Source organism: Mytilus californianus, unplaced genomic scaffold, assembly GCF_021869535.1.
Source record: "Mytilus californianus isolate M0D057914Y unplaced genomic scaffold, xbMytCali1.0.p SCAF_1, whole genome shotgun sequence".
In the NCBI taxonomy this organism is placed as follows: Eukaryota; Metazoa; Mollusca; class Bivalvia; order Mytilida; family Mytilidae; genus Mytilus; species Mytilus californianus.
The window spans coordinates 48,603,580-48,626,401 of NW_026262581.1; the positions used below are offsets into that span (position 1 = coordinate 48,603,580).

Sequence of the window (22,822 nt, forward strand, 5' to 3'; positions counted from 1 at the left end):
AATATGCCTTTACCAATCATATGGAAACCAACTTCTCTTCTTGCACAGTTGTTTCTTTAGTCATTTACGCCAGACTCCATACAGTACGTAGTTTAGAAAGAAAATGGAAAGAAGCCAAAGATATCATTTATTTTCACAAATCGCTGTATAAGTGATGACCTCTCGCTCAATAATTGATTTCATAGTTTTCTGAACTGTTTTTGTGCTTTCTTCGATTTTTATTTTTTTGCCATGATTTTGTTAGTTTTTCGTTTCCCCTATGGTATCTTCTGCATCTGCATCTTTTTGATTACTTCACACTGGGAACTGATTACTTTGAATAGTTACTTGAAATATTGTGTATGATTATGGCAGCCATAACGCGCATCTTACCAACTTCTACGACTAACACAATATGCTGCATTGATGGTTTGATACTACTCAGTAAAAGGTAGATAACAGGAGGAGAACTCAAATTAATAAATTTTTTTTAGATCTGAATTCCTATCAGCATAATTCAAGAAAAAAATATGAAATGAAGCAAACTACCTTTTCACTAGTATATAATTTTTCAGGTGATATATGAGATATGAATATTCACTTAAATATAAAAGAAAATGCCAAGGATTTGACATAGAAATCGGCAGATTTTGTAATATGTATTTTTTTTATACTAATATACATGCTTATATACATGAGGGCAAGAACAAAGTGGCAACAGTTTCAGTTTCTTACTGGCCAATATAATTCTTTTATCATATTTTGATATGCATATATTTTTTTCATTTTAAATGTTTCTATGTCAACTGAGTTTGAAAAAGATTGAAATGGTTCCGATTAATACATCTTTGATTTAAGGGTTGTTGTAATTGGGAACAGTAGCAAAATTATAAGAAAAGGAACTCAGGAAAACAGGTTGAAAATCAAGAGCTGTTCTCTATTTGTTATCCTTTTTTCCCAAACAAAAATGAATTTCCCCTTAATTTATGTATTGAGTTAGCTATTCGTCGGTGACTAATACGGCGATTCTTATTTACCAAAATTATCAGTCCTTTGGCTTCGGTTTGACCATTCATAGCATTGGAAACAGATACTGTAGGGAAAGCTGAGCTAATATGAATTAAACGGTTTTATAGATAACAGTTTGCTCAAGTGTTGCGTTTGAAAAGACATGGCTTAAAGGAAAGCGGTGCTTTAGTTTAAAAAATATTACACTGTGTAAATTAGGTACAGGCATGTAAACATGATATCGGATATATCGGTTTTTTTTTACAAAAATGACGTAAAAACCCGAAAAATATACCAGGTTAGTGATTTTGCACACCAGATTCGTGTTTCGTCTGCAAGAGACTCATCGGTATCGCTCAAACATTTGACAAAACTAAATACGCAGTTCAAGAGCTTTTTATACTAAATATTTTGAATGTTTGTGCCAAATTATGGCCATCTATACCCGCTGGTAGAAAGCCCTAAGTGTTTCGAATATTTGGCTGATAATACCTTCGGGGAAGAAAAGTCCACCAGCATTTGCATCGACCCAGTGGCTGTAAAAACTCATCAAAGATACAAAGATTGTAAACTTGTAAGCAAGACGTGCATTTTGTTTGCAAAGACTCACTTTCCCATCAGGCATTTCGACAAAAACAATTAAGAAGAGGCAACTAAACATTATCATATTACAAGTACTTAGAAATGGAAAAGTATTATGAATAGGAAAAATTATGATTTCGAACTACTAAAAAATCAGGAATTATTACGAGGTTTTTATCAATGCGAATAATGAGACTGGGTGATTATCGCAATAATAAGAACTCGCACTTATATATCTGATACATATATATGTTTTTCTAAAAAACGCAATAATTATTTTCGCATTTTGTCCATTTTTCAAATATCGCATTAATAAATGCACGCAATAATTTATGGATTTGCAGTGATCTAAGGATGTTTTTAACCATGTGCAGTACCAAATGTATGTTTTAGTGTGGCCTTACAAACTTTATGACACAGATGTAGTGCACACGAAATTAGTATATTGTTTTGATTGTACTACCACTTAAGTTGTAAAGCTAAAAGCTGCTTCGGGTAAAGAATTGTTCGTCTCTCTGTGCAATTTCTTGTTTATAAAGTGCTATTTTAATTTTTTGTTTTTGAACATTGTTTGTTTTGTTTGTATCCATTTCATTGATTGCCTCGGCATGTCTGTATTTCTTCGTTTTTGATACCTTTTCCTGTCATCTATCGTATTGTTACGTTTGATTGGCCGTGGATATAAAAAAAGTCCTTCTTGACACATTTACGGTGCAGGCCGTTGTTACATTCTGAAAAGTTTAAAAGTGATCGATGTACACAACAACAATGGTTAAACACATCAATTTGTTATGTTTTAAATAAAGGCAACAGTAGTATACCGCTGTTCGAAATTCATAAATCGATCGAGAAAAAAACAAATCCGGGTTACAAACTAAAATTGAGGGAAACACATCAAATATAAGAGAACTACGAAACAACAGAAACACAACATTAAAATGTAACACACACAGAAACAAACTATAATATAACAATGGCCATTTTCCTGACTTGGTACAGGACATTTTAAGAAAAAAATTGTGGGTTGAACCTGGTTTTGTGGCTAGCCAAACCTCCCGCTTTTATGGCAATGTTAAATATAACATTAAAATGACAACATAACATGACAGGCCTACAATACAAATAAAGGAAGAACATATAGGACAGAGAAACATACGAATAATAGCTAACAAAAGGTACCAGGTTAAAAATTTAATACGCAAGACGCGCGTTTCGTCCACACAAGACTAACCAGTGACGCTCAGATCAAAAAGTTCGAAAGCCAAAACAAGTACAAAGTTGAAGAGCATTGAGGACTAAAAGTTCCAAAAAGTAGTGCCAAATACGGTTAAGGTTATATGTCTGGAATAAGAAAAACCTTAGTATTTAGAATAATTCATACATTTGCAAACAATAAATTTATAAAAATGACTATATAATAGATATACATGATAACACCGAAGTCGTGACTAACTACAGAATAAAAACGGATACATAAATCAACATAAACCAGCACATAAGTGAGTGCTTATTAAAAAGTCGATGTTTGAAATTATTTTTTTAAAGCAACCATTAACCATTATTTCTGTCTTTGACTACCAAACAAAGATCGGCTAATGTGCTGGCTTTCAGAAAATGCACGAACTTAAAGTATATTCTACGTAATTTCAAGGAGAATACCATTCACCTAAGGACAACGATGAAAGGTTGAGTGTTAAGACCTTTTCGAGTTTGTTGGTATTGATTGGCCACGAATTTAAGTATGAAAAAATACAAATTTCATTTCCGCTTGTATAAAATATCTATTGTTGTTCTCATTTGAACAAAAATTTTTTTTTTTTTATATCCATAAAACCGTTTGATGATTGAGTTTTTTTTTCTCAATTATAGACTAAGCACACAATCTTCACCATACTCATTGATATAAATCGGTTGTTTTTTTTTTTTGAATACTTCAACATTAAATCTGATTTCATGTTCTACAGCGAAATAGAACAAGAATAGTCTCCTATACTATATCAATATATTAGCACAGATAAACTGTGAAGTGTTTTTTTGTCATGTTATAAAAGACTAGCTGTATGTTTGCTTACAAATGTAATAATGGATACTCTGAAATTTTCATAAAAAAGTTTTCGGATGAGGTAAGGTAGTAATCAAATATGGAACCTCGAAGAGGGCTTCCAAAACCCTTTCAGCTGTCTATTAGATATAAAAATAAGAAGATGTTGCATGATTGCCAATGAGACAACTCACCATCAGAGACGTAATGATGTGAAAGTTGATAACTATAGGTCAGCAAACGACCTTCAACAATGATTAATACCCATACCGCATAGTAAGCTATAAATACTTCATATATCTTTAAATATTCAGGACCGACCATATAAATGTACATATATAAATTTACAAACAAACTTAATATTTCCTGAGGTAAACTATTTTTGCTATTAAAACATATCCTTAAACTTCTTTCCGTGACATTATTCTGGTTTCATGTATACCTATTTTAATAAACAAATTTTTTGGATTATGTCATTCACTGATTCTGTTTTCTTATAGTAAATCTTTAGTTGTCCGATTTGCCTAACTTTCAGCACGTATCCAGATTTAAAAAGTTCCAAAATATTAATACTTTTAGTAGTTATTTTAGAATGCAAATAAATGTAGAACTTTCCAAGGCATTGTGTTTGCTTTGGCAAATATAGTTTATAGATTTTGCTCTACAATTTTTCTAATTGTTTATGGTATGTATGTTTTTGTGTTAAGAGCAAATGTGTAAATGGTATTAATTGAAATCACCAAACTCTTTTTCAATTGATATCTTATTTCTCTTATCTGTATTAATATCCTTTCGTTGTTTCACTTTTTCTGAGTAGGATTGCTTTCACGCCTAAATAATCAATATTTTGTATTGTAGTATAGAAATTTATACAATAACACAAACTGAATGAAACATTTTATTTTATAAAAAAAAAAAAAAATAAGTGTTCAACGTCTGGATTTTGGTGATATTCTGTACATGTTCATCGTGTGTATCCATTAGACGGCCTTCTTCGACAAATCATGTGACAATTAACAGTTGCACAGTATTTGTTCGTTGGACAATCTCCATCACGATGACACTCTTTTTTGCAACCAATTGATCCACTTACTACTGACTGAGAAACGACCCCTGAACCAGAAGTACGTACTGATCCACCACGTCTTAATGAAACTGTGTCTAATACATCAAGTCCACTTCGTCTAAGGTTGGTTGCGTCAAGAATATCAGAACCTGTATGACCAGATATTCCACGACTTCTACCTATTGTTTCCAAATGAGAATTGCTAGATAGGCCCAAATCCCTGGCCAGACCAGATGAACCAATTCTGCTGCCAGAGGATAAATGACCATCATTACTCGAAACTCTGGTCAAGCCAGATGACACACTTCTAACTATTTCCCTTCTTATAGAATCCGACAATCCAGATGCACCAATTATACTTCCAGAAGAAATTTCGACGCAGTAGCTGCTACAACCATTGTGAATACATTTATGTCCTGAACGACATAATTTATCTCCTCCACACCCATAATGACAGTTACTGATACTGTCATCGTCAGATAAAGCACGTGAAATACCAGCTGAGGAGCCTCTAATAATTTCAGTTACAGATGTCCTGCCTCCAATAGAACCCCCAGACAATCCTCTACTAGCTGATGACCCGCGTGATAAAAAGTCATTGCCTATTCCATGAGATGTTCCAACTGCTCTTGATCCTGCTCGTCTGTTTGCATCAATTACATCCAGTACAGAAAGAGATCCAACACCACTACGCCCGTTTATGTCTCTCCCAACTGTGTTTTCGACCTGTAAAATCTTCTTCGCTCCATGTTTGTCTAATGCATGCTTTTCTGTTGGTGAATAGGCTGTAAGAATAAACATAGAATAGTTTTTACAATATTCACAAATCAAGTAATAAAAAATACAATACAGGTGAATTACTATCTGCATATGAATATCAGGATATATGTAGTTATTGCAAATAAGACAACTATTCACCATACACCAAAGGATGGTGTAAACTTGTAAAACCTTCTTCACTCCATTTATATCTAATGCATGCTTTTCAATGGGTACATAGACTGTAAAATTAAATATCTCACAATTTATATAATCTTTATCAATCAAGTAATACCATTAACAATACAGGTTAACTAACATTTATATATTTATATAAGGATACTTGGTATAATTGTCAAAAAGACAATTATCCACCATAGACAAAAAGGCGAGGTTGTAAACAGTTGCAGGTACCGTTCGGTTTCAGCACTGAGCAAAACCCATACCTTATCGTTATCTATTAAAAGACCCCCATGATAAAATTAGAAACAATTCAAAACACAAAACCATTTGTTTCAAATTTGTTTCATTATAATTTACAGAATATGCAGATGTTGGTAATATGCCTTCATATAATTATGTACGAAAGTTATCTATGTTTAAGAAGATTTCGGCGATAAGAAATTTAGATTTTATCTACACATTGATAAAACTTTGTTAAACAGCTTATAAATTTTGAAATGGCAAATCAAATATCTTTCTTACCGGCTACTGTCATTGTGGTCAATGCCATCAACAAGAATATGGTCTGGAACCTCATCATTTCAAAGAATTCTGAAATTAACAGGATAACATCATTTCTATGAAAATAAAAATTCACACATTTAATTTTAATACGAATCATTTAATAGTAAAACTGTGTTTGATTTTTCTATACATTTGCAAGACAGTAAAATTTTAAAAACTATACTTTTCGAGGCATATAAATTCTTTGGGAGGTATATAAAATGACAGAAGGATGATACATGAAGAAGGCATGTGACTTAAGATAAATCTGAAAGTCGATAGAATTTTGAAATGAACATTTGAAGACAGCCTTTATTAAATGCACTCTAAAAATAGAAAATAGAAAACAATTTGAGAAACGAAGGGAAGGTGCCTATATTTCGACCGTTATGATATTTTCTAAGGGATATCTTCGAAATAAGAAAACAGAATACCAAACTGAATGTGAAGAGTGTGTCCTACATGTAAATAAAATTATAAGAGGTACCAGTATTCATGCAACAGATGCGTATGTCGACTATTAATGTCTTATTAGTGATTCTCGAAGCAATATTTCAATATTCAAAGTGTTATACTGGGGTTGAAGAGCTAAATAAAAAGGAAATCAATTTACAGACAAATCTGGGGAAAAATTCAGAGCAATAAATCGTATAAATCAAGCTTCAATCTATACCACAACTTTATTTTTCAGAGAGATTAGGTTGATATTACAAAATAGAAAGATATATAAGATATCGATTCACGAATTAACATTCAAAGAAAAGGGGATCGAAGCAAAGTATTCATCTCGAACTTGCATAACATTCATTGATTGTCAAGTCTTAGTATGAAATAGACATTTACTTTTTACAGTATTTAAACCCTACAGACTGGAACATAACTTCGTATATTTATTATTGCTTATCTATCAAACAGTTATTTCAGTCAGATTATCTATTCCGATAGATTCTAAAACAGAGAAAATCTGTTTAATATTTAATAATTTCTTACCTTTGTTTCTATCAATTGGAATTATTTCTAATGAATAGTGTTTTACTGCTTACAAATCGTCCTTTTATACCTTTTCAATTATTTTGTTTATAATACACATGTACACAAGGAAATTTGTAAGTTAGCCGCAAATGATGAACTCGTTAATCATATTTGAAACTTTAAATGTCATGTTGTCTTAGAAATTGCAGATTATGTCATCTAAAGAAATGTACTAAGGGTCAGTAACACATTTTGTTTCCTCCTACATCAAACACGTGTTTCAACATATTACGTATTATGAAATGTTTCTTTCACCTATTGGTAATGTTCTCAAATAAACGCATTATATATTTGGTAGAAGCCAGAGACTTGTACAGTTTGAAAAAATAATATGAACTGAAGTCATTTATTTCCTTATAGACGGTGTTATTTTTTTCGTTGAATTGTTTGAAAAGCCACTGCTTGATTTTAGGGCTCAATTGAAAATTAATTACAAATTTAAAGAGAATGAAAACCAAGAATTCCTTAAAAAAATTGCGTCAAATCTGGCTACTGTCAGCTTTGTCTTTGTGTAACATTTTTTTGTGAAATGTAAAGTTTCAAACAATTATCTTTTATCTCAATAATGGTAAGATGATAAGGGGTCAGATGATACCCACGGGGATAAAACGTCTTCCAGCAGTGGTTTCGACCCAGTTGTGGTAAAACGCAGCAACACGATAAATATGTAGTAGTCATGCAATAAGAAAGAAAACTTTTTCTAACTTTAACTAGCCCTTTTTATCCGTTCAAGACGATTTAGAGCTCAACATAATTTGTGGGCACCTGTCTTTTGTCGAAGACTATATCTTACCCTAAAGATGTATTATTGGTTTTTTTGTCGATGGATAGCTATCTCTTAGACGTGCATCCACATCTCCTCATTCATAACTTTCTCAATTCTGATTTTGTTCACATTAAGGTCGAACTCATAATTCAAACTCATCAACGATACCAGGTGATAATTTAGTACGCTAGACGCTCGTTTCATCTACATATCATTCATCTGTGATGATCGAAATTAAAATTGCTGGAAGACCAGATTAAATAGAAAGCTAAAGAGCATTAAATCATTTAGACAGTGTGACCATTATACAATTTAAAATCTCATATTATTTGACATAGCTTTGCTTTGTTCTAAATTGTGTATCAATCAAACCTTAAAAGCTATTATACAAACTCCTGTATCTACATTTCATTGCTGAAAATTAACTCAGATAGATTTGGATCTTGGACAACATTTTAGGGATTTCCATTTTTTGTTTGGCGAAACAATGTCATAAACAGGTATACGTCGAGAAAAAAAAACCTCTTAATTTTCATTTCCATGTAGAAGTTTGATTCGAATTTCATCCAGCCATCAAAAATAATGTAAAATGGTTTTCGATATAATCAAAGCTTAATATTTAAATCAGATTTTGTGTCTTACCTTAATTTGTAATTTATTAATCGGATAATGTAATTTCACATTGATAAACTGTTGTTGCTGCACATCATTTCAACCAGTATCAATTGAAGACAACAATCTAGATATAAAAATTTTATATTGGGGGAAAACCACGGCGACATAAAAAAAAACTCATCAGATGAAAGAAAATGAAAAAAACAATTGCAATAAAAAAAAAGAGCAAGAAAGATGACGAAAAGACAAACAAGTTCACAAAACACGAAATGAGAAAAACTAATAAATAAACAACACGAACCCCACCAAAAACGTACACATCCTTGATAAATGTGAAATACTAGCACTCACTAACAAATAAAGGAGCGTCAATTTGTTAGAAAGAGAAATTGAAATATTTTTTAATTTATTTTCTTCTCTATGAGAATATGTTGTTTTAATTCTGCTTCATAAGAGCTAAAGAAATATTTTTTACTAACTTATTTACATTTATCTTAATTTCGTCAACATGTTCCTTTTAACATTTTTCCTGATAGATAGTAAACCTTTAATTTCCAATCTGAACGTCTAAATTGGTATTTTACAACAGGTCTGCAAAAAAACATTGTAGTGTACATTTGTGTCATTTAGCTCTCTGTATTCATAAAGATAGTATTCTTAATTTTTTTTCATTGTTACAATTTCTTTATTGCACATTTTCTGTAACATGTTACTAATTTAATGGCTTTGAACTTAGTATTGTTCAGTTTAGCTTATCTTTTAAGGGAAGCACTGTTTAGTAAGATATAACTTAATTCACTATGTTAGTATTAATAATATAACTCATTTCACAAAATATATTATAAAGCTATCAAATCATATCAATAGGTTCATTATATTTGTATATTTCATCATGTTCATGTTAGAATAATTTACTAAGTGTCTTGTGTCATGCACTTAAAAATAGAAAGTATATTTATCAAATAGAATAGAATCATTTTCAACACAACTATCTAACATTTTCTAAAGTATGTGTATAACATGTTTAACTTTACATCCGTGGGTAGACTAAGGCAACGATGTTCAAACATATAGATACCAGTTCATGACTTCGTAATCTGTTGGCACTAAGTACAATTCCTTGAAACTTAAAGTAAACGTGGTGGTAAAGTAATCTATAATTTCTGGCACTACGAAATATTGTGGTGGCACATCCTGCTGTTTAGATTGCATAGTAAACATTACTTAATATTCATGTCAGGGCAATTTCTGGTTGATCTAAGGTAAAACGCTATTTAAAACTGTTCCAATTAATAAATCTTTTGTTCAAAGGTTGAAGTGATTGGGAATAACTGCAAAATTATATGGAATGATACTCTGGACCGACATGTCAAATTATCATGTGACTTTCCATATTTTATTGGGTTTCTTTATATTGTATCATTTTATAGACTTAATAAATTGGTATCTACTTATATGAATTCATAAATCTCACTTGAAATGCAATCTTCAACCAGTTTATCAATTTGTCAACTGGTAATAACACGAATTGCTTTTGTTGTTCAATGTAATTACATAAAAACGTATGGATTTTTTACCAAAAACATCCCTTATCTAACTTGCAGAAAAACAGACGAGACAAACTTATCAATGAATTTAAGTTTTTATTGGGCATATATTACTACCAGTTCGTTTGGTCTGAGCTGAATTCAGCAAAACAGTGTTTGGACAAAGGCTTTATGTGTTTTTCTTTGCTAGAAATAGACCATGAAATGCAATTAAGTAAAGCATAAGTCAATATAGCAAGTTAGGTTCTGTTATAGCTATATGATCACTAATTCAGGCCCGATCAGAAAAAACATACAAGAAAGTAGAACGTATTGAAAACAAAATAGTTCTACGCAAATTGTTGCTTTGTCAGTAAGAAAAAAAAATCGGTAATATTAATTGGTATCAAATGAAGGCTTAATAACTTGAGATTACTGTAGAACCCTTTTTGAATATTTCTTTCGAATGATAATTTATTTTTTAAATGAAACAAAAAAAATAAGATGGCATATTTGCTCTGTCGCTCAACTCAGAAGAACTCGTACTATCAAACTTCGGTGCACCCTAATATGCAATTAAAGGTATATCGAATTCTACAGCAAAAGTCAGGATAAGGTATAGTTTTGACATGAAATGGTTGTCATTTTATTCGAACTTTAGACAAAATAGCTATGAATGCTTGAAATTGCAGAATTCAACAAAGAAAGCATTCATAACTTTGAACTAGTGGCTTCATTCCTAAAGACGACGTCGTAACTCACGAAGATTTCAATCGTTCGTGTACCACTTAAGGAAAAGAAAATTCTTACCTTTGTTAGAGCATCCGAGGTCTCCCGAAATAAGTCGGGTGAATATTTTTTATATGTTATTTGTTTATTAAACATTGTTTGTGTTGCTGTCCCAAGTTCTTTTTTTTTCTGCATCGGTATTGTTTGTATTTTTTTGTATTTCATACTTTTTGAAGTAGTTTTACCTGTCATTTGAAATGTTGTAAAGTTTAATTTGCTGTGGACATCAATTTGTTTTTAAAAAGGTCGTTTCTTACACAACTGCTATTGTATGTTTATGTTGTTAACTTAAAGAAACAGTGGTTACCTCATGAATAGTAAAACAGTGATAGATGTAGAAAAAACAATAACGGTTCAGCACTTCTTCTGTTTTTTTAAGTGGCTGCTATGATAAAAGTCGATGTTTGTAATTAACTATCTTAAAAGTGACCATTACCTTAAATGTCTGTATTTACTTGTCTTATATTAGTCGGGATTATGTTGGTTGACGTTCCAAAAATGGACGTATTGAATTACAGTCTAAGTAATATTAAAAGAAATAATATTCATCTAAAGACAAAAAACGCTTTAGGGTTAAGATATTTTCGAGTTTGTTTGTATCGATGAACCACCAGTTTATGTATGCAAGAAAATACCAATTTCCTTTCAGATTGTACTAAATTGGTGAAGTTGTGATTTCGGTCGTTTTTCCTCATAACTCCCATCAGCAAAAAACACCTCTGTAATATCACAAAACCCGTTTGATTGATGAGATTTTTCTTAAAGCGGTTATAGCCTTAGTCGACTGGTTATGTCAATGCTTTAGCATCAATCCTGGTTACATGTTCTACAGAGAAATAGAACCAGAATGAATATTGTATGTCGTAGAAAGATAGAAGTTTCGGGCGCAGCAACATTTTAAAGTGACACAGTTATTTGTATGCTATTAAAGACCGATTCTGTATAATTCTTTAACATATAACAACATTCCTCACATAAGACCTGTAATCATTTAACTGATTTTTATTACAATACCCTGTGTTATACAAGATTCAATTTGTAATAAAGCTTTGATATATTTTGATCTCTTTTAAATTGTGTTAATGTGAAATTGAACACTTTTTGTAAAGCTAAATGTAGTCACAAAAATTTTTGACATATGTATGTTAGCACATGAGTTTTTTTCTGAACATTTTCCAGTGTAATTGATCGTAATTTTTTAATACTGAAGCATATCCTTTGATGTCCACTAAAAACTTTTAAAGACTCTTTTTCATGTTTTATTGAAGTGATTGGTAGCTGTCTTCTTGACGTCTAAAACATGTCTGTTTGATTTTCGTTTTTTAAATATATCTAAAATGGATGAAAAAATACAACATATATTAATAAACAGCTGCGCCATGAGCGCATGATACGCCCGTCGTCTTGTGTGTGAATTTTTATGCAATAAGCATAAATAGTTTCTGACATACGGCGTGACATGCGAAAATCCCCTTTTTTTTTACAAAAAACTCAATATCTCTAAAATAAAATTTTGAATCAAAACCAAAAAGTAAACAGATCTTTAGATTAATATAACTAAGAAGTGTGTAAAGTTTTAAGCAATATAATCATGAACTGTTTTTGCGATACGGCGCGACATGTGAAAATTCCCTCCCCCTTTTTTAACAAAATACTCAATATCTCTAAAATAAAATTTTGAATCATCACCAAAAAGTATACAGATCTTAAGATTAATATAGCTAAGAAGTGTGTAAAGTTTTAAGCAATAATCATAAATTGTTTTTGAGATACGGCGCGACATGTGAAAAAAAAAACACACACCTGTTTTAGTTACTAAGTCCCGTAACTCAAAAAATTTTAATCTTATTTTCACCAAAAAGTATACAGATCATTTGACCATCATAAGAAACAACTATCTTAAGTTTCATGAAATTTGGATACGTCATTATCAAGTTACGGTGCGACATGTTTACGCCGGACAGACAGACGGACAGACGGACAGACAGACGGACAGACAGACGGACAGACGAACAGACAGACGGACAGACGGACGGACACCGGACATTTGTGTACCATAATACGTCCCGTCAAAAATTGACGGGCGTATAAAAACTGCAAATGGTATTCAACATTTAATTTTATTTAAAGATAATATTGAGTGTGTCAAATGTGGATTTCGATACTATCCTGTTCATTGTGTGTATCCATTAGACGGCCTTCTTCTACACATCATGTGACAGTTAACACAGTTGCACAGTATTTGTTGGTTGGACAATCTCCATCAGCAAAACACTCTTTTTAACAACCAACTTTTCCACTTACTACTGACTGGGAAACGACCCCTGAACCACACATACATACTGATCCACTACGTCTTATCGAAACTTTGTCTAATACACCAATAGATATAAGAAAATGTGGTATGAGTGCCAATGAGACAACTCTCCATCCAAGTCAAAATTTATAAAAGTAAACCATTATAGGTCACAGTACGGTCTTCAACACGGAGCCTTAGCTCACACCGAAAAGTAGGCTATAAAGAGCCCACAAAAAATTACTAGTGTAAAACCATTCAAACGGGAAAACCAACGGTCTAATCTTTATATAAAATCGAGAAACGAGAAACACTTATGAACCACATCAACAAACGACAACTACTGAACATCAGATTCCTGACTTAGGACAGGTGCAAACAGATGCAGTGGGTTTAAACGTTTTAATGGTACCAAACCTTCACCCTTTTTCTGAAACAATAGTGTAACATCACAACATAGAAAGACACACTATAAAATATCAAATGAAATAGCTTAACTCAATCAAAGGACATATTAACACCATTGAACATACACTGAACAAATAAATTTGACCTATGACACAATGTAAATACAAAATAAATAAACTAAGGGAAGAATAATAAAAGTAACATATTATATCGGTAAGAAATGTTAAACAATTAAAGAAAAACAATATGCTCGAACAAAAATATCAGCCATCAAATCCACTTCTTCTAAGGTTGGTTGCGTCAAGAATATAAGAACCTACATGACCATACATTCCTCGGCTTCTACCTATAGTTTTCGAATGAGAACTGCTAGATAGGACGAAATTTCTAGCCAGACCAGACGAACCAATTCTCCTGCCAGAGGATAACTGACCATCATTACTTGAAACTCTGGTGAAACCAGATGATAAACTTCTAATTATTTCCCTTCTTATAGAGTCGGACAATCCAGATGCACCAATTATACAAGTCATGTTATACTTCCAGAAGAAATTTCAACGCAGTAGCTGCTACATCCATTGTGAATACATTTATGTCCTGAACGACACAATTCATGCTTTTCCGTTCGTACCATTTTACAATCTTTACAAATCAAGTACTAGTACATTATAATACAAAATATAATACAGGTAAACCACTATCTGCCTTTAAATATCAGGATATGTAGTTATTGCCAATTAGACAACGATTCACCTTACAAGAAAGGATTGCGTAAACCATTGCAGGGACCTTACGGTTTCAGTTCAAACCAAAGGACATACCGCATAGTAAGCTATAAATGCACCTGTCCTAAGTCAGGAACCTGATGTTCAGTAGTTGTCGTTTGTTGATGTGGTTCATAAGTATTTTACGTTTTTAATATAGATTAGACCGTTGGTTTTTCTGTTTGAATGGTTTTACACTAGTCATTTTGGGGACCCTTTATAGCTTGCTGTTCGGTGTGAGTCAAGGCTTTGTATTTAAAGGCCGTACTTTGACCTATAATGGTTTACTTTTACAAATTGTTACTTGGATTGAGAGTTGTCTCATTGGCACTCATACCACATCTTCTTATATCTATTGGTTGTTTTGTTTATATACATGTCATTGTTTGACTCGTCTTTGATACTTTTTGAAGTAGTTTTACTTGTCATCTATCGTGGTTTTACGTTTGATTTGCCGTGGATTTCAACTTTTTTTCAAAAGTCCTTTTTGGCACAATTGCAGTGCAAACCGTGAGTACATTATAAAAGTTTAACAGTGATCGATGTAGACAGCAACAATGGTTGAAAACATCAATTTGTTATTTTGTAAGTGAGTGCTAAGCGAAAAGTCGATGTTTCAAATTTAATTTGTAAAAGTGACCATTAGTTTACCATTGTTTCCGCCTTTGCCTACCTAACAAAGAGTGAGCAATGTGTTAGCTTTCAGAAAAATGCAAGAACTGAAAGTACATTCTACGTCATTTCAAGGAGAATACCATTCACCTAAGGACAACGATGAAAGGATGAGTGTTAAGACCTTTTCGAGTTTGTTGGTATTGATTGGCCACGAATTTAAGTATGCAAAATACAAATTTCATTTCCGCTTGTTTAAAATATATATTGTTGTTCTCCGTCATTACCCCATTTGAACAAAATTTCTTTTTTTATATCCATAAAACCGTTTGATGATTGAGTTTTTTTTAATCAATTATAAACTAAACACATATTCTTCACCATACTCATTGATATAAACGGATGGGTTTTTTTCAATACTTCATCATTAAATCTAATTTCATGTTCTACAGCGAAATAGAACCAGAAAAGTCTCCTATACCATATAAATATAGAAGCACAGATAAACTGTGAAGTGTTATTTTTATTGTCATGCTATAAAAGACTAGCTGTATGTTTGCTTACAAATGTAATAATGGATACTCTTAAATTTCCATAAAAAAAGTTTTCGGTGAGGTCAGGTAGGTAGTTATCAAATATGGAACCTCGAAGAGGGCTTCTGGAACCCTTTTACCTGTCTATCAAATATAAAAATAAGAAGATGTGGCATGATTGCCAATGAGACAACTGTCCATCAGAGACGTAATGATGTAGAAGTTGACAATTATAGGTCACCGAAAAACCTTCAACAATGATCAAAACCCATACCTCATAGTAAGCTATAAATACTTCATATATCTTTTAATATTAAGAACCGACCATAAAGTGTACGTACATAAATTTACAAATAAACATAATATTTCCTGAGGTAAACTATTTTCGCAATTAAAATATATCCCAAAACTTCTTTCTATTACTCTATGACATTATTCTGGTTTCATGTATACCTATTTTTATAAACAAAGATTATTTGGTTAATGTCTTTGGCTGATTCTGAGTTTTTTATGGGAATCTTTTGTTGCTCGATTTGCCTAGCTTTCATCACGTTTCCAGAATAAAAAAACTTTTAGTAGCTATTTCAGAATGCAAATCAATGTACAACTTGTCAAGGCATTGTGTTTGCTTTGGCGTAAGTGTTTATATAGGCTTTGTTTTACATTTTTCTCATAGTTTATGTTATGATATTTTTTTTGAGTTAAGAGTAAACGGTATAAATACAAATCACCAAACTTTTTTCAATTGTTGTATTATTTTTATTATCTGTACTTATATCTTTGCGTTGTTTTAAATTTTCTGAGTAGGATTGCTTTGACGCCTAAATCATCAATATTTAGTATTGTAGAACGGAAAATATACAATTACATCAATTGAATGCAACATTTTATTTTATAAAAAAAATAAATAAGTGTTGAAAGTCTAGATTTCGGTGATATACTGTTTATCGTGTGTATCCATTAGACGGCCTTCTTCGACAAATCATGTGACAATTAACAGTTGCACAGTATTTGTTAGTTGGACAATCTTCATCCGCAAGACACTCTTTTTTGCAACCAATTGCTCCAGTTACTACTGACTGAGAAACGACCCCTGAACCAGAAGTACGTACTGATCCACCACGTCTTAAAGAAACTGTGTCTAATACATCAAGTCCACTTCGTCTAAGGTTGGTTGCGTCAAGAACATCAGAACCTGCATGACCAGACATTCCACGACGTCTACCTATTGTTTCCAAATGATCATTGCTAGATAGTTCCAAATCCCTAGCCAGACCAGATGAACCAATTCTGCTGCCAGAGGATAAATGACCATCATTACTTGAAACTCTGGTGAAACCAGATGATAAACTTCTAATTATTTCCCTTCTTATAGAGTCGGACAATCCAGATGCACCAATTATACTTCCAGAAGAAATTTCGACGCAGTAGCTGCTACATCCATTGTGAATACATTTATGTCCTGAACGACACAATTTATCTCCTCCACACCCATAATGACAGTTACTGATACTCTCATCGTCAGAGAAAGCACGTGACATACCAGCTGAGGAGCCTCTTATGATTTCAGATACTGATGTCCTGCCTCCAACAGAACCCCCAGATAATCTTCTACTGCCGGATGACCCACGTGTTATGAATTCGTTTCCTATTCCATGAGATGTTCCAACTGCTCCTGATCCTGCTCGTCTATTTGCATCAATAAGATCTAGTACTGAAAGAGATCCGCTGCGACGACGCCCGTTTATAGCTCTTCCAGATGTATTTTCGACCTGTAAAATCTTCTTCACTCCATGAATGTCTACTGCATGCTTTTCTGTTGGTGAGTATGCTATAAGATTAAACATAGAATAATTTTTACAATCTTCACAGTACAAGTAATACAAAATACAATACAGGTTAACTACTATCTTTATATCATTTTACTTTTACATTGTAATTCACAAAAAAATTGTAAATGTTGGTAATAATATTTCTTATGTACTTTAGTTATATATATTTTTTTTAATTTTCTGCAGTAAGGTATTTATCTCAACATCGAAAATACTTTCGTTAAAACAGCCTATAAATCTCGAAAAAAAAGTAGCATTTTCTTACCGGCTACTATCATTGTGGTCACTGCCATCGATAAGAAAATGGTCTGGAATCTCATCATCTCTAAGAATTCTGAAATTAACAGGATGAACGTTGTTTCTCAGAAAATCATAATTGACCTATTAAATACGAATCAGTTAACACAATCTTTATATTCATATTTACATGTTTTTACTATACACCTGCTAGAAACAATCTGCAGCGATATTTATACATGTTTTGGGTATACAAAAATGACAGAATATCTTTATTCGAAGCCGAATTGTAGGATTTATTGTGCTTGCTTTCGAGCTATAAATTGTTCAAAATTTAAATATTGTGTAAGGTTATATCTGGAAAAGCCGTTGTTTTGTTAATTACAAAAACCTCACTAGTCGTTAAAACTTTGAAATTTAGTGATTGAAAACAGCTTTTCTAAAATTTATTCTGAAAATAGAAGACTCAATAGAAAAAGATGGAAGGGGGTCTATATCTCGACTTTTATTGTTTAAAAACGGATATCTTTGAAAATTAAAACCGAAACAACAAACTCAATATGGACATTGTGACCTAAATATTTACAAGTCAGATGATCGATTCGACAATTAATGAATGTTCTGTGATTTTCAAGCCAAACATATTTGAAAATCCACGATTTAATACCGGCCACGATGAGCTGATCATACAAAAAAAAATAGAGTATAACAACTTCTAGACAAGGAATTGGAGCAATTAATCATAAAATATAAGTTTCAATTTATTATACAATATTATACTCGGTTGACTTTAAAAGTTTGAAAAATATGATAAAAATAGTTTTACCAGTTAACAAATTTAAAAAGAAAAGGAATGAAGCAAAATATAAATCTCGAACTTCTATCACTTAAATTGATTTTCAATATCTCAAAAAATTAATTTGGTCTGGTTTTCATTTTCGATAGATTTTAAAAGGCAGTAAAAATAAGATGTGTTGCTAAAATATAGTTTGAAGCATTTTATGGTTATAATACTTTTTTCTTACTATTCTATTACAGAAATGTAAACAATGCACAACTTTCACTATACTATTCTTTATAAAAGTAAATTGAACTGTTTCGTTCTGCCAAGGGAGCAAATGCTTCTTTAGAAGTATCGAATTATCCTAATGCTTTAAACTTAATAAATTTTAATTCTATAATGATTTATTTCCTACTATCTTTGTCACTATTGTATTATTGTTTTGTTTATTTATCATATTTATTCATAATTAATTGTTACCTATAAGCCTTACCTTTCTTTGAAGTTATTCGAAGGATTTCTTGTGAATACTGTTTCACTGCTTCAAAATCGTTCTTTTATACCGTATCAAATATTTTGTTTATGATTGACATGCACACAAGAACATTTGTAACTGAACCGCAAATGATGAATTCGTTAATTATAGTTAAAAACTTTAAATGTCACGACGATGTCGTAGTACTACGAAATTACGGAGTATGCATATATCAGGATATGTACTAAGGTTCAATAACACATTTTGTTTCCTCCTACAACAAACATATTTTTCATGACATCATAAACTTTAATGTCACCATGTCTTATTTCTATGAAATTGTGGATTATGTTTATTTTTTAAAATGTACTAAAGGTGAAAAAATGTCCTACAACAGACATATTTGTCATTATGTAATAATACATGTAGTTATTACGAAATATCGTTTTGACTTTTTTGACAAATCTGGTTAAATATACACGTTATTAATTTCGTTGTAATCAGAGACTTGTACTGTTGTAATAATAACTAACATAAAGCCTTTTATTTCCTCATGGTATGGACGTTATTCTTTAATAATTGATTTGCTTGAAACCCATGGCTTGGTATTCTATTCAAATGCTGGGCAGGCCTAAATCGGGGATTTCGATGAAAAGATGACGGGAATGTTGTTACGACAATTGGTACACATCTGTAGTCATCTGAGAAACAGATAAAAATAAAAATTTATTCAAAATGAATAGTAAAAACAGTTTCTTAAATTACATTTAACGTAGTTGGAAAATGTTTATATTTCTATTTAAAATCAGTCACCATTAGTTATAGGAAATTAAAATTGTTTTGAACGTGGGAACAATTAAAAAAAATTGTACTTCAAATAATAAAAAAAATGAAATAAAACTATCAACTTTTTTTGCGTCCGAAGCGTTTTTATGAATTAAACTCAATCAGGATCGCTCAAAGCCAAAGCCAAAATTTTAAAGAAGGATGGATAAATTCCGAACCTGGCTTATGAAGAGCTATACGACAAAATGGATCTAAAAGTGATATCCAAATCCTGCTAAGGTAAACTTTACGTGAAGAGTTGGAATCTTAGTTTCTTCATTATTTTGAATGTATCAACGGAGAATTTATTAAAGATTTGTTATAAATCATGTCAGTACCGAAGTATTACAGAACTAATAATGCCCTCTTGGACTAAAAGGACAACAGTTGTAGTATTGACCCAATGCTTGCAAAATGAAAATAACACTATCAATTTTTTGAGTCCAAACCGCTTTTCTAGATGTCATATGTTCTTTATAAACTCAAATTTCAAATAACAAATATCTATAACACTATTCATGTATCTCTTTATATAGCAACGCTGGTGAAAAATCTTTAGACCTGGCTTGATTAAAATATTTTGTACTTCAAATTACTGTATTGAACATCTTCCTTTTCAGGCAATGGTCTAATTTGCATTGATCAGAAAAGAGGTTCAGAATTACAAGAATTGCATACACAAAACTTTGGCATAAAAGATTTACAGTTAATTCCCCCTTTTCAATGTTTCTTTAAAAGAAATTTCAAATTCATATGTATATAAACGTAGATAAAACAATGAAATCAGTTAATTGTTTTATTTCAATTTTTGGAAGTGTTATTAGAAAAGAAAGAATAGGATTGACCTCTTGAAGACTGATATTTTTTTTATCATTTCGGCTGTTTTATATGATAAATATTTTCAGCGTTTTCAAAATAATTAACCTCTCCCTATTTTAATATGCCTTTACCAATCATATGGAAACCAACTTCTCTTCTTGCACAGTTGTTTCTTTAGTCATTTACGCCAGACTCCATACAGTACGTAGTTTAGAACGAAAATGGAGAGAAGCCAAAGATATCATTTATTTTCACAAATCGCTGTATAAGTGATGACCTCTCGCTCAATAATTGATTTCATAGTTTTCTGAACTGTTTTTGTTCGATTTTTATTTTTTTGCCATGATTTTGTTAGTTTTTCGTTTCAACTCATGAAATTTTGGTTTCCCCTATGGTATCTTCTGCATCTGCATCTTTTTGATTACTTCACACTGGGAACTGATTACTTTGAATAGTTGCTTGAAATATTGTGTATGATTATGGCAGCCATAACGCGCATCTTACCAACTTCTACGACTAACACAATATGCTGCACTGATGGTTTGATACTACTCAGTAAAAGGTAGATAACAGGAGAACTCAATTTAATAATTTTTTTTAGATCTGAATTCCTATCAGCATAATTCAAGAAAAAAATATGAAATGAAGCAAACTACCTTTTCACTAGTATATAATTTTTAAGGTGATATATGAGATATGAATATTCACTTAAATATAAAAGAAAATGCCAAGGATTTGACATAGAAATCCGCAGATTTTGTAATATGTATTTTTTTATACTAATATACATACTTATATACTTTACATGAGGGCAAGAACAAAGTGGCAACAGTTTCAGTTTCTTACTGGCCAATATAATTCTTTTATCATATTTTGATATGCATATATTTTTTTCATTTTAAATGTTTCTATGTCAACTGAGTTTGAAAAAGATTGAAATGGTTCCGATTAATACATCTTTGATTTAAGGGTTGTTGTAATTGGGAACAGTAGCAAAATTATAAGAAAAGGAACTCAGGAAAACAGGTTGAAAATCAAGAGCTGTTCTCTATTTGTTATCCTTTTTTCCCAAACAAAAATGAATTTCCCCTTAATTTATGTATTGAGTCAGCTATTCGTCGGTGACTAATACGGCGATTCTTATTTACCAAAATTATCAGTCCTTTGGCTTCGGTTTGACCATTCATAGCATTGGAAACAGATATTGTAGGGAAAGCTGAGCTAATATGAATTAAACGGTTTTATAGATAACAGTTTGCTCAAGTGTTGCGTTTGAAAAGACATGGCTTAAAGGAAAGCGGTGCTTTAGTTTAAAAAATATTACACTGTGTAAATTAGGTACAGGCATGTAAACATGATATCGGATATATCGGTTTTTTTTTTACAAAAATGACGTAAAAACCCGAAAAATATACCAGGTTAGTGATTTTGCACACCAGATTCGTGTTTCGTCTGCAAGAGACTCATCGGTGTCGCTCAAACAGTTGACAAAAGTAAATACGCAGTTCAAGAGCTTTATTTACTAAATATTTTGAATGTTTGTGCCAAATTATGGCCATCTATACCCGCTGGTAGAAAGCCCTAAGTGTTTCGAATATTTGGCTGATAATACCCTCGGGGAAGAAAAGTTCACCAGCATTTGCATCGACCCAGTGGCTGTAAAAACTCATCAAAGATACAAAGATTGTAAACTTGTAAGCAAGACGTGCATTTTGTTTGCAAAGACTCACTTTCCCATCAGGCATTTCGACAAAAACAATTAAGAAGAGGCAACTAAACATTATCATATTACAAGTACTTAGAAATGGCAAAGTATTATGAATAGGAAAAATTATGATTTCGAACTACTAAAAAATCAGAAATTATTACGAGGTTTTTATCAATGCGAATAATGAGACTGGGTGATTATCGCAATAATGAGAACTCGCACTTATATATCTGATACATATATATGTTTTTCTAAAAAACGCAATAATTATTTTCGCATTTTGTCCATTTTTCAAATATCGCATTAATAAATGCACGCAATAATTTATGGATTTGCAGTGTTCTAAGGGTGTTTTTAACCATGTGCAGTACCAAATGTATGTTTTAGTGTGGCCTTACAAACTTTATGACACAGATGTAGTGCACACGAAATTAGTATATTGTTTTGATTGTACTACCACTTAAGTTGTAAAGCTAAAAGCTGCTTCGGGTAAAGAATTGTTCTGTGCAATTTCTTGTTTATAAAGTGCTATTTTAATTTTTTGTTTTTGAACATTGTTTGTTTTCTTTGCATCCATTTCATTGATTGCCTCGGCATGTCTGTATTTCTTCGTTTTTGATACCTTTTCCTGTCATCTATCGTA

General features: G+C 31.7%; 1 protein-coding gene and 1 long non-coding RNA gene across 2 annotated transcripts; both read right to left on the reverse strand.

Annotated features, from left to right (window-relative positions):
- Nucleotides 1–4,031: 4,031 nt before the first annotated feature.
- LOC127722421 (uncharacterized) lies at nt 4,032–6,205 on the reverse strand. Its single transcript, XM_052229313.1, has 3 exons — nt 6,141–6,205; nt 4,743–5,461; nt 4,032–4,052 (listed from the first exon to the last, which is right to left on the reverse strand). The coding sequence occupies exons 1-3, from the start codon at nt 6,196–6,198 to the stop codon at nt 4,032–4,034; spliced, it is 798 nt and encodes a 265-aa protein (XP_052085273.1). The 5' UTR covers nt 6,199–6,205.
- An 11,044-nt stretch (nt 6,206–17,249) lies between these two features.
- Nucleotides 17,250–18,905, reverse strand: LOC127720514 (uncharacterized). The gene is made up of 3 exons (XR_007990830.1): nt 18,846–18,905; nt 17,600–17,668; nt 17,250–17,333 (listed from the first exon to the last, which is right to left on the reverse strand). It is a non-coding gene; the product is annotated as an uncharacterized LOC127720514 (long non-coding RNA).
- Between the last annotated feature and the right edge of the window lie 3,917 nt (nt 18,906–22,822).

Excerpts from the sequence above, each read along its gene's own strand:
- LOC127722421 (XM_052229313.1), bottom strand. The coding sequence starts at position 6,198 with ATGATGAGGTTCCAGACCATATTCTTGTTGATGGCATTGACCACAATG. Across the intron at positions 5,462-6,140 it reads GACCACAATGACAGTAGCCG|CCTATTCACCAACAGAAAAG; the intron begins GTAAGAAAGATA and ends TTATTCTTACAG. Across the intron at positions 4,053-4,742 it reads CATTAAGACGTGGTGGATCA|GTATACATGAAACCAGAATA; the intron begins GTACGTACTTCT and ends TTATTAAAATAG.